Source organism: Camarhynchus parvulus, chromosome 14 (genome assembly GCF_901933205.1).
Source record: "Camarhynchus parvulus chromosome 14, STF_HiC, whole genome shotgun sequence".
Taxonomy (NCBI): domain Eukaryota; kingdom Metazoa; phylum Chordata; class Aves; order Passeriformes; family Thraupidae; genus Camarhynchus; species Camarhynchus parvulus.
Genome location: NC_044584.1, coordinates 5,342,792 through 5,355,790, shown reverse-complemented (window position 1 = coordinate 5,355,790; position 12,999 = coordinate 5,342,792). Strand labels below are relative to the sequence as shown.

The 12,999-nt window shown below is 49.7% G+C and overlaps 1 protein-coding gene across 1 annotated transcript in view; it reads left to right on the top strand.

Annotated features, from left to right (window-relative positions):
• The window catches only part of LMF1 (lipase maturation factor 1), a 139,023-nt gene that overhangs the window by 87,516 nt on the left and 38,508 nt on the right, over positions 1-12,999 (top strand). Inside the window, 1 exon segment of the mRNA XM_030958167.1 lies at positions 6,440-6,607. Coding sequence (XP_030814027.1) covers positions 6,440-6,607 — 168 coding nt within the window.

Sequence of the window (12,999 nt, the reverse complement as noted above, 5' to 3'; positions counted from 1 at the left end):
ATATTTTAGAGTGCTGAGGCATGAAATTGCAGAGCAGAATCTTCTCCCCAAGCCCCCTTTCCCCTCTGGCAGCTGCAGCCACCATTCCCTCAGAAACCCAACCTCCAGACGTGAAGCACTGCTGGGATTTTTCAGGCTTTTAACTTTTCCTTGGCTCAGCCGGGAGGAGCGGGGACCTGCTGGAGCTCTGAAAAACCCCTGAGCACGGGCTGGCTGGGGAAAGGAGTTAAAAATGAACCAGCAGATTTTTATATATATAAAAAGTAAAAATATATGTTCTCCATCTGAAGTTTATTTAGGTCCTTTGGGAGAGTGGCGCGGCACCACGTCTCTACTAAATTGCCAACATTTTATGGCCGTGCTGGCACCGTGTCAAACACACATCTCCTTGGCTTGCTCTGCTGTCTTAAACAGGCAGATTCCAGTCTGTTTTTCTATGGACTGAATATTCCTATTGACTGGGCGAGGAAAGCTCTGCCCAGCAAGAACCTACAGGCAACTTCTCTTTTTATTACTTTATCGAGCCTTGATTATTTTGATATTGCGCTGCTGAAGAGCCGACCCCTTGTGACCCACTGGATGTCAGAGTAGTGTGCATTTCAAGCCAGATCCAGCTTTTTCCTTTTTATTTTTTTCTTTCCCTTCTGATTTTATTTGGATTGGAATCTTATTAATAACTGGAAAGTTTTGAAGGGGCTATTTTTAACCGCTTAGCTGTCGGGAGTATTTCAGTAGCGTGGACGTGGAGCTTCGAGCGTACAGATAAATACACCCAGCACAAGGTGCTGCTGGGTTTAAACCCAGCCTGAGCAGTTCCCTGCTCCATTTCCTTCCCAAACCCTTCCCAACATGAGAATCCTTGTGCAAAGTCCCTCTGCTGCTCATCGCTCAAGGTCGCTGCCCACGTGGAGCCTTTCCACGGTGAGGAAGCTCCAGGATCTCCCCCTGCTCCAAGCAGGGTGGATTTTAGGAATCCTTGGATGCTGCAGAACCTGAGACAGGCTGACTTCAGGCAGGACCCTCATCTGCCCCCACTTCCCAGCAGCTGGGAGTGACCTCCCAGCTCTCCTCTCCTCTCTCTGCCTCCTGGCACAGGGCTGGGGAGACGTTCCCGCTGGCCTTGGGAGCGTGGAGCTTTGATCTGCAGATGCCTGAGGAGCCAGGTCAGCATCTGAGGCAGGATGGACTGGCAGGGAGCAGCCTGTTGGACCACACTGATCCAATTAGGCTCCACGATGGAGAATCCTTTTTATTTTTTGGTCCAAAGCACAAGAGAAGCGAGGGCTGTTGCTTTGAAGCCGAGGAGATGAGTTCATGCCTGAGTGCTTGGGAAGCTGGAGAGCCGAGCTTTGCAGTTCATCTGGATCTTCCACAGCTCTCCAGAAAACATTTAATAAAGCTCTCAGCCTGCTTTTCCAGGGGACTGCTGCTCCTCACGCTCGGCTGGCTGTGCCAAAGGCTTTCCCTCTCTCCTGGCTGTGGGAGCCTGCAGAGCTGCTCCTGACGTGCTCACTGCACCTCGGTGGGGTCAGGGGGGAGGACAGTCCATAGGACAAGGATATTCCATAGGACAAGGAATGGCTTCAAACTGCCAGGGGGAAGGGTTGGATGGGATACTTGGGAGGAATTGTTCCCTGTGGGGATGGTGGGACACTGGCACAGGGTGCCCAGAGCAGCTGTGGCTGCCCCTGGATCCCTAGCAATGTCCAAGGCCAGGCTTGGATCAGCCTGGGATAGTGGAAATTGTCCCTGCCCATGGCAGGGGGTGGCACTGGATGAGATTTCAGATCCCTTCCAACGTGGCTTATGCTGGAATTCTGTTTCTTTCGACCAAATAGCTGGTTTTTTTCCTCATTATTTATTCCTATTTGCTGTTGTTCAGTTTCCTTCTGTTTTTCAGGATTTCTCTGCCATGAAGTGCACTTGGTTGGATTTGTTGATCTAGAGGTCTTTCCCAACCTAAACCATTCCATGATGCCCTGATTCCTTTCCCTCCAACTGCACACTCCCCTGCTGCTCAGCTCCTTGCACGGCAGCAGTGCTGTGAGCCCAGTAAAGAATCCCAGGCTGGTTTGGGTTGGAAGGACCTTAAAGCCCATCCCATTCCATGGGCAGGGACACCTTCCCCTGTCCCAGTCTGCCCCAGTCCCAGCCCTGTCTGAGCACTGGGTTGTTTGAGGACAATGTGGGATTTGTTTCCCTGTAGAAGAGCCTGGAGCTTTCCCCAGGCTGGGCTGGGCTCTCCAAGGCCGGGATTAAATCCTCCCTTGGAGTTTCTGGGAAGCTGTGGCAATAACGGGGCTGGGAGGAGGGACCATGGGCATTCACAGCCCCCAAGAAGAGCCTTCACTCCTCTGTATAATGGCCTTCTGTTGGCTTTTAGTGGGGTGCAGTTGAGTAAATTAGGAGTCTTCAGGTACTTAGCACTTTAATGGTTCTCACTAAGAACATAATTAAACCATAGACCCCGTAGGGAGAAAAAAAAACCAGTTTATTGTGCGTATTTTTAGACTCTGTTACCAGCCCTCATAAAACCTGCTCGATCCAAGCCAGGGAACAGGCCCGAGCTGGCGACCCAGAATTCCTGCAGCAGCACTCACACCTTACAAATCTGCCCCGTGAATTACAGAATTCATTTTCCTGCTCCCATTTCCAAAGGCGTCTGCAGCAGCCGTTCCTCCCCGGCTGCTGGAGAGGAGAGGGAGGCACCAGGGTTATGATGTTGTGCTGACACACAAAGCCAGGGTTTGCTAATTGTTTTCTTTTTTTTAATTTAAAAACATTTTCAGTCTCACAGAGGTGCCCAGAAACGGGGCTGCTCCGAGCCCAGGGCTCTGCTCCCTCTCTGTGTGCATCCACCTTGGGATTGCTGAGTTCCATCTGCCCTGGAGCTGCAATTCCCCTGTCTGTGTGTCAGGAAATCACAGTTCTGGGTGCAGGAGAACTCCCAGCTGCTCCTGGGATAAAGAGACTGAGAGGAAATTTTCATCAGGCACTGGGGTGATGGGACATGGGGGAATGGCTTCAAACTGAAAAAGAGCAGGTTTACCATGGAAGATGCAATAAAATGGATTAAGATGGAATATTGGGATAAAATCCTTTCCTGAGAGGGTGGGCAGGCCCTGGCACAGGGTGCCCAGAGCAGCTGTGGCTGCCCCTGGATCCCTGGCAGTGCCCAAGGCCAGGCTGGATGGGGTTTGGAGCAGCCTGGGATAGTGGAAGGGGGTGGGAATTAAATAATCCTCCAGGTTCTTTCCAATCCAAACCATTCTGGAGTTCCATAATTCCCCTCACAGCACAGCACAGCCACAAAGCAAAGTGCAAAGCTCCAAATCCCAGGATCAAGAGAGCCTGGAAAGCTTTTCTCTCCTCTCTGACACCAACACCACTGGGATGTTCCCATGAGATTAGGATTTCTCTGGAACAGCAGGTGTGGGGCAAATTCCCTCTCCAAAATCCCAGCAAAGTGGGATTTCTCCAGTTGTGGGATTTCTTAGGGTGGCAGTTATTAACATATCAGAATTTGGGGTTTTTCTCTTTGAAAAATTTGCCATTTTCTTGTCCTGGATGGAAAAATCTCCCAGTGTCAAAAAAAGTCAGGCTGACAAAAGAAGGGTGCTTTCCCCAGCTGTGGGTGCCTCTGGTGGGCTTGGGCACAGAAAGAATCCAGGAAATTTTCCAGCATCCCGGGCTCCTGGTGATTCCCAGGCTGCTCCTGCCTCCCTGCCCCATCCCAAGGAAACACAGCTCCCTTCCTGGGGAACCTGTGCTGTGCAGCATCTGGAAGGCATTGCAGGAACACACACACACACATCTCCTCCCCCAGCAGCTTTGAAAGGATTTCTGGGGCGTGTGAATCACTGTGCTGTCGCTGGGCTGTGCTTTATCCCCAGATCCCAGGCTGGGTTGGGCTGGAAAGGACCTGAAAGTTCATCCCATGCCACCCCTGCCACGGCAGGGACACCTTCCACTGTGCCAGGGCGCCCCAAGCTCTGTCCAGCCTGGCCTTGGACAATTCCAAGGATCCAGGGGCAGCCACAGCTGCTCTGGGAATCTGTGCCAGGGCCTGCCCACCCTCACACCCTCCAGGCTGGCCTGGAACTTCCACTGCAGTGGGATTTGAGGCTGGAGTTTTCCCTTCCTGCCCTTAAACAATTTGGGATGGCAAAATCTCCAGTCCCAGCTCAAGCAACCAGTGGGACCAGTGCACATGAATGTATTAATTACAATTATAAGTAGGTGTGACATCAGTAACCCTGCCTGCTCTCCCTGGTCCTCATCCATGAGCGCCAAACATTCCAACCTGTTGGATCAGTGCCTCAGCTGGGCCAGGATTGGTTAAAGCACTTAATAATAATGATCATAACATTATTATTATTGTTATCATTAATAATAATAATAATTAATAACAATTAATATTGTTAATATTATTAATAATAATAATAAATGATCATTAATAATTATCATTATTATTGTGGGAATAATGATGACAACAAATTGTGATGTGATACTAATTGTGGTGATGATAATAATAAGTTTTTAATTGTGATTATAATAATAAATTAATAATATTATAATAAGAATAATAACAATAAGAATAATGATGGTGATGGTGATGAAAATAATAATAAAATAATTTCATATTTATCATTATAATAAATCATAATGATCATTATTTTTGTGGTAATAATGATGAATACAGTAAATTGTGGTAATGTGATACTAATTGTGGTGACGATGATAATAAGTTTATAATTGTGATTGTAATACTAAATGAATATTATTATAATAAGAATAACAACAATATGAATAATGGTGACGATTATGAAAATAATAAAATAATAAAAATATAATGATAATTTAATATTTGTAATTATAATAAATAATTAATAATGATCATTATTTTTGTGGTAATAATGATGATAATAATCAGTTGTGGTAATGTGATACTAATTGTGGTGATGATGATAATAAGTTTATAATTGTGATTATAACAATAAATTAATAATATTATAATAAGAATAATAGCAATAAGAATAATAATGATGATGATGACGATGACAATGGTGATGATGACGATGGTGATGACGACGACGACGATGATGATGATGATAATAATAATAATAATAATAATAATAATAATAATAATAATAATAATAATAATAATAATAATAATTTAAAAGAGCCAAGGAACAACCTGCCTGTTTGGAAGGCTAAAACCATTTCCCAGCAATCTGGGATCGAAACAATCCCTTTGGGAGCCTCGCTGGGAATGCTGCGAGGAGCCCAGCAGGGATTAAGTGGAAGCAGGTCCTGGTGGAGGGAGGGACCCTGGGGGACACCTGGGGCTGCCCTGACCCCCCAGCCTGGCCGGAGAGGCCCTGGCAGAGCTCCCTGACCCCGGCCTGGCTCCATCCGGGAAGGAAGGATGCGGTCTCCTGTCCTGAGGGGCCTCCAGCCCAGGCCAGGCTTTATTAATCCCAGCTTTGCTAATAAGGAATTACAATAGTTGTGGGATTTGGCAGTGGGAGCGTGCTTGGCTGCCATGCATCCTGCAGGATTTGCCCTGTTTTGTTTGTATTTTGGATTTAACTACAAATAATTTAAAGATGTGTTGTGTCTCCTTCAATTAACATTTGTGTTTTCGACCTCTCTCTTTTGTTGTTGTTGTTGTTGAAGTTTTAAAACAATACCAGGGAATTTGAGCCTGTCACATACATTAAGATAAATTCACATTTATTTTTTGCTCCAGTTATGGGATTTCTTAGGGTGGCATTTATTAACATATCAGAATTTGGGGTTGTTCCCTTTGAAAAATTTGCCTTTTTCTTGTCCTGGACAGAAAAATCTCCCAGTGTCAAAAAATTTTGGGCTGACAAAAGAATAATATTGTCCCAAGGCCAGTATGTAAATACCTTAACCAGTAGAGCATGTTTAGAGGAATTACACTTTCCTCTCCCAAATTACCATCTTGGAAAGCAGCTCTACCAGCACATTTATTTGAATTTTAAACATTTTGAAAGCAGATCTCCGAGGTTTTGAAATCTGGTTTCCATTCCTGGCTCTGTTTGACCCAAGGCCTGACCCCGAGCAAATCTTAGGCTCAGTTTCTGGATCTGCTCTGAGGATCCTCACTCACTTTAACATCCCTCAGTGCTGATCCAAGTGTAAGATTTCAGTGTTAAATAATAGTGGGCTTAATTTAAGTTGGGGTTTGGTTATGATGACAAAAGGGAAGATTAAAAAACTTGGTTTTAAAGAGATGAATTTGTTTAAAGATGTGTGGAGTGAAGTAATTTTGTCTGCAATGAAATGAATTCCCAGAGGTGCAGGATGGCAGATTTGGGGAGAGAAATAAGGAATAAGGCCAGAACTTTGTAGCAGCCCTTCATACCAAGTTTTGGAGGGGATTAACTCCTTTTTTCCTCTGATTTTGCAGACACAGCCAGTGCCCAACCCCATCTCGTACTTCATGCACCGCTCGCCCTGGTGGTTCCACCGCCTCGAGACCTTGGTCAACCACTTCATCGAGCTGCTGGTGCCCTTCTTCCTGCTGCTGGGCAGGAGGATGGCCATCCTGCACGGGCTCCTGCAGATCCTCTTCCAGGTGAGCTGCTCCTGATTCCTGTCCTTGAGCTTTTAGCTTTTCTGCTTTTCAGGTTCTGTGCTGCTTTAGGCTGTAGTTCTGACATTCATGTTATGGCGCCTCAGGTTTTGGCTTTTATATTTTCACACTCTGTGCTGCTTTAGTGTGTGGGTCTGGCTTCATATTATGGGATGGTGAGCTCTGTGCACAGAGCAGGGAGACAAAACAATTCCTGCTCCAGCTGGGGACCAAGGGCAAATGATCCAAATCTCAGGCCCAAGAGCACAAACACCGTGGGCTGAGGAGAGAAAAAAAAGCAGGATGGGACGTGATAACCTAAAGCTGGAATTGGACAATTAACTCCAATATGCAAATGGAGCAGAACTTATAAAAGTGAGACCTCAAGTCCATTTTTGTGACCATTTTTGTTCGTCTTGGGTGCAGCCCTGGCTGGGCTCTTGTGCTGCCCAAGGTGGATCCATTGAGGCTTCCTAACAAATCCCTGCTTTATTCTTTAACTCAGTCTAGCCTCTGTTTTAGGTCACAAGGCATCATCCTGAGGGTCCCCTCCTCTCCTGGGCTTCCCCACCCCTCCCAGCAGGAGCTGGCTCAGGGGGCAGGGTGGGATTCAGGCTCCAGGGAATGAGGATGGTTCCCAGCCAGGAATTCCTGGGTGTTGGTTTCTGTGTGGCAGAGGAATGGCAGCCCAGGATCAGTGCAAAGGCTCTGTGGGGAATCCTTGTGATTCCACCAAAAGTTAATTTTTACAGACATCTGTCCATCTCTGAAGGGATTCTTCTTTCTGTATTTATCATTTGAGGATTGTTCTTTATCTCTGGAAAGGGTTGTGCTGCTCTTCACAAATACCAGATTGACTGTGCTGAGGTTTAAAATCAAAATAATTCCTTGAAAATTTAATAGATTCACATTCCAGTTGATTTTTTGGGTGGGTTTTTTGGTACCTCTGCAAAACCCAGAGGACAGAAGCTGCTGCATAAATACTTCCCTAGAGCCCATCTGATTCCTCTCCTGTCTGTCCTGGCAGGGTTCAAAGAGCTCATGAAACTCCATTTGCAGCCCTTGCTGCCCTGCCTTTGTTCAGCATCATTTCAGCAGCATGAAATTCATACTCAGGAGCTGTTAGTGCTTCCTGTGAGTTCATGTGATGATTAAACTGGAGAACAGCTCATAAAGCCCCCTGGTAAACCACAAAAATGCTGATCAGCTTTTAAAGGTCTGACAGAAACCCCGGCGGGTTTGTGCCCTCCCGGTTCCTTCTGCTGCCCAAACCCTTCCTGTTGTGTCTGGGTGCCACTGAACGTCACCTTTTACCTTTTTGGGGCAGCTTTGGTTGGGTTGGGATGGATTTGGGCCCGTGGAAGGAGAGATCTGACCCAGGGAGCTCCTAGAGTGTCACTCCAGAGGTGCCAGCTGTGATTGTGACACCCCTGAGGTTTTTGGAGGATTTCACTCAGCCCAACCCTAAAAAAACTCCACAGACAAAGCAAAACCTCCTCTATCTTCTGGTTAAGGTGAAGGAGGGCAGGGTTAGATTAGAGATCAGGGATGAATTCACCCCTGTGAGGGTGACAGGGTGCCCAGAGCAGCTGTGGCTGCCCCTGGACCCCTGGCAGTGTCCCAGGCCAGGCTGGAGCACCCTGGGACAGTGGAAAGTGTCCCCAGGGGGGTTGGAACAAGGTGATCTTTGAGGTCCCTGCCATGCCCAATGCTCCCCTCGGCGCTGCTCCATCCCTGTCACTCCCAGCAGGAACCTTCAGGGCCCCTAACGAGGAGCAGGGCCCTGGGGGGGCTGGGGCACCTCAGACAGAGCTGAGCCCACCCCATAAATGTCCTAATGACAGCCAGCCAGGGCAGGCATCAAGCCCCTTTAATTGGCCCTTTATTGATAGCTGGCAATTACTGCCTTGTTCGGATCACGAGGGGAGTCTGAGCAGGCAGAAAGGGTCCCAGTGTAAGAGGCAGCTCTGGTGCCTTTACAGCATTTCAACAAAAACCTGTTTATTTAATATTTACTGCCCTTTTTCTTCATTCAGAATGACTTTTATTGACAATCCTTGTGCTCTGCAAAGGAAGCAATAAAGTTTAATGTTGATATACCACTTAATTCTGCTTTTCAAGATTTGAATTGACATTACAGACAAGTTTTATTGGACATTTTATAATTGTTATTGGAGTCATGGTGGCGAGCTTGAGTGAGTGTATTTTTCCAGATTCCAACTGGCCTGGAGAATATTGCTTTGTCAGGAACCCAAAAAAAGTTGGGCTTTAAAAGAGGAAAGTGGGGTTTTTTTCCAAGTGTGAACTTATTCTTCTTGCCTGCTTCACGTTTGTAAGGAAAAAAGCTTAGAGAGGGTGGAAACATCAGAGAGGAGGTGCTCAGCAGCCTGAGCATGGATGTGTGTCCACCAGGGGATTCCTGTGGGGTTGGGATTCCAGCCTGGAGTTACCCCAAGGGAGAACTTGATCCACCTTCTTCCCATCCTGGACGTGCACAGGAGGTTCCTGCTGGGGTTTGTGTTTGATGGGACCCAGGTGGGATTTAGGGATTTAGGGTGGCTTTGGTGGACACCACAGTGCTGCCAGCACCTCAGTTCCCCCTGGAGGGGCCACAGGGACCCTTGGGATGAGCCCATTCCCAGCAGATCCATGCAGGGCTCGGTGCTGCTGCTCCTGGCCAGGAATGGTCCCTCCTGCTGTGGTTTCCTGCCCCTCAGCTTTGGGGCTTTTGCCACGTTCTGTTGGTGAGCTCAGCTCAAACCCCACCATTCCCATGCACCTCCTGGGCCCTGCTGCCCGTTGTGTCTGCCAGGAATAAATTATCCCTGGAAGTGTTCAGAAAACAGGGATGTGACACTTCAGGACGTGGTTTAGTGGTGAATGTGGTGGTTGATGGGTGGATTTGATGGTGCTAAAGAGCTTTTCCAACCTTAACAATTCTGTGATTGGCTGGTTTTTGTAGCAGAGGTGGGGTGTGGACCTGAGGAGTGCACACCTGGATCTGAAACACCCCAATATTCAGGAGAAATCAAATTAAAAACACAGCTGTCAGAGGGGAGCAAAAGATATCTTGGAGACCCCAGGTGAGGTTTGGACTCTTTATTCTTGGTTCTGTAGAAGCACCAGGGCAGAGCCTGCCCATTCCCTGAGGAGTTTGTGAGGTGTGGGAGCTTGGAAGGGCTGCTGGGGAAGGCAAATCCTTCAGCTTGGTGGGGATTTCACTGCTCCCTGGAGCTGCCTCCTTAAAACCTGGATCTCCCTCCTCAAATCCTGGATCTGCCTCTTCCAACCCTGGATCTGCCTCCTCAGACCCTGGATCTGCCTCCTCAGACCCGGGATCTGCCTCCTCAAAATCTGGATCTGCCTCTTCCAACCCTGGATTTGCCTCCTCAAATCCTGGATTTGTCTCTTCAAAACCCTGGATCTGCCTCCTCCAACCCTGAATCTCCCTCCTCAAACCCTGGATCTCCTCCAACCCTGGATTTGCCTCCTCAAACCCTGGATCTGCCGCCTCAACCCTGGATCTGCTTCCTCAACCCTGGATTTGCCTCCTCCACCCCTGGATCTGCCTCCTCCACCCCTGGATCTCCTCAGCCCCTGGATCTGCCTCCTCCACCCCTGGATCTGTGTGTTTTTTACGCTGTCCAACTCCCAGCTCACACCGAACGTATTTCTTGGCTCCTTGGAAGGCAGGCAGTAAAATTACACAGCTTGGCAGAGGAGTTGATGAGGGGAAGCGAGAGGGAAGCCAGAACAAGAGGCAGGAGAAAGCCACCTTGCGCCTCAGAGCTGGCAGTAGGGCTGGGCAGGGGCCAGGCTGGGTTTGGCAGTGCCAGGTGGGAAGGAGCTTCAGGATCAGAAAGGTGAAATCCATGAATGAATGAAGAGCATGGAAAGTGCAGAGTGGTGCTGTTGGAAAGGCAGGGGCACTGCTGCGATTCCCAGTCAGAGCCATAAAGGCCCAATCTGGGGAGCTGGGAACGTGGGGAGGGTTTTAAGCTTTTAAATCCCTTTGGATGTGATGGATCTGTGCAGGCTGAGTCCCTGGCCTGGCCCCTGGCGTGTCCACCAGCACGGAGCACCCTGGTGGCTGCAGGGTCCTGCATGGGCTCAGCCCCAGGTCCCACCCCAGGATGGAGCTCCTGGAGGGCTGGGCTGGACTGAGGAACATCTCCAGATCCTGAGGGGCTGGGCTGAGGAACATCTCCAGATCCTGGAGGAGCTGGGCTGGGCTGAGGAACATCTCCAGATCCTGGAGGGGCTGGGCTGGGCTGAGGAACATCTCCAGATCCTGAGGGGCTGGGCTGAGGAACATCTCCAGATCCTGAGGGGCTGGGCTGAGGAACATCTCCAGATCCTGAAGGGGCTGGGCTGAGGAACATCTCCAGATCCTGGAGAGGCTGGGCTGAGGAACATCTCCAGATCCTGGAGGGGCTGGGCTGAGGAACATCTCCAGATCCTGGAGGGGCTGGGCTGGGCTGAGGAACATCTCCAGATCCTGAGGGGCTGGGCTGAGGAACATCTCCAGATCCTGGAGGAGCTGGGCTGGGCTGAGGAACATCTCCAGATCCTGGAGGGGCTGGGCTGGGCTGAGGAACATCTCCAGATCCTGAGGGGCTGGGCTGAGGAACATCTCCAGATCCTGGAGGGGGGATGGTGGAGGCTCTCCCTGCTCCCACCGACGCAGTCCCAGGATGGCTTTCAGCAGGAGCCATCTCAGAGCACAGGGTGGCAGTGCCAGGGGCAGAGGGTGGCAATGTCAGGGGCACAGGGGTGACAATTCCAGAGCACAGGAATGACAGTGCCAGGAGCAGAGGGTGACAGTGCCAGGAGCCAGGCACAGTTCCAGCCCTGCAGAAGGCAGAGGTGAAAGCTCCAGAGCCCCCCAAGGTTCAGAGCCCTGCAGAGGAGCCCCCAGAGGAGGCAGGAGCCCCCAGGATCCGGCCCAGGAGCACTCGGGGACTTTGGGAGCTGGAGAGGGAAGGGGGGACCTGCTGGGAGAGGGACCCTGAGGGGGGATGTAGCAGGAACGTCCAGCTCTGTTCTGCAAACCAGCTGCCAGCACCACCCTTGCCCAGCTGGGCACTGCACCAGGGACAGGCAGCCCCTGGGAGCTGGGCATGTGCAGGACAGCAGCAGCAAAGTCATTTTCCTCCTCTGTTTTTTTCTCCTTTTCAGGCAGAAAACAGTTGTTGAACAGATATTTTCTGGCTTTTTTTTCCTTTCCTCCTTGGCTTGGCCAAACCCCAACCTCTTAAAAATTTTGATGGAAAAGGACATTTCCCTCTGGTTGATTTTGTTCCCATCTCTCCAGGAAGGCAGGGGAGGCCAAGTGGAGGTTTCCCCCCTCTTCATTTTTGGGAGGGGAGGACCGAGCCCCCCGTTGTCCCAGCGCTGCCTCTGCCACACCACGAGAGATGCTGGAGGGATGAGCTGCCCCTGCAGCCACACACACGCAAATTCAATCAGGCTGCTGCAGTGCCACAGCTGCAAGAGATTGTGTTGCTGACTTAGGAGGTAGCAGAGGTCACAGCAGCAGCCTGGAGAGAGGGAACAAAAATTAACCAGCCCTCCCCTCCTCCCTGCAGAAAGTGTCTGAATCCAGTGTTTGTTTTCACTTGTCAGAGCCGGGCTGGGCTTGTTCTGGTGGCCAGGCTGGTGTAAATCAGGGGAGTCTCCAGCAGGATTAGCGGGGTTACCCCAGTGCCAGGCTCGTGCCAGGAGCATCAGGGCCCTCGTTAGGGCTTTGATTGGGCACCCGCGGGCACGGGCAGTGCTGCGGGAGGTGTTCTCTGTGTGGATGCAGAGTGGTGGTGTTAATGTGTGTGAGGGTAAAGCCCAGTTCAGTGGAGGACGGAGCAGCCAGAAAATTCAGGAATTATTCTGCAGTTCACACAATCCCAGCATGGTTTGGGTTGGAAAAAAATCTTAAAGCCCACCCAGTGCCACCCGTGCCATGGCACCTCCCACTGTCCCAGAGTGCTCCAGGCCCAACAACCCTCCTAGGGATGAATTTCTTCCTGATATCCACTGTAAATCTCTTTCCTTTCAGTTTAAATCCATTCCCCCTTGTTCTGTCGCTTCGTATCCCTGTAAAAAAATCCCTTTCCTGCTTTTTTATAAATCCCTAAGGATGCTGGGGAGTGTGGTCCCCCAGCCCTGCAGCTCTGGGTGGGTGTCACTGCCTGGGCTGGGCTGGGCTCCCCTGCCAGAACAGAGGAAATTCAGCCTTCCCCAAAGTCCAAATCTTGTTGATTTTGTTGTGGTTTAGAAAGAAACAACAAACAGAGAGTCCCAGGAAAATGAACAGAGCAGGACTGCAGGAATGGGCCTGTGGAAAAGAGCTTTCAGTCCGGTTGTTCAAAAATTCATTTGGGATTTTTAAATCCGGTGGG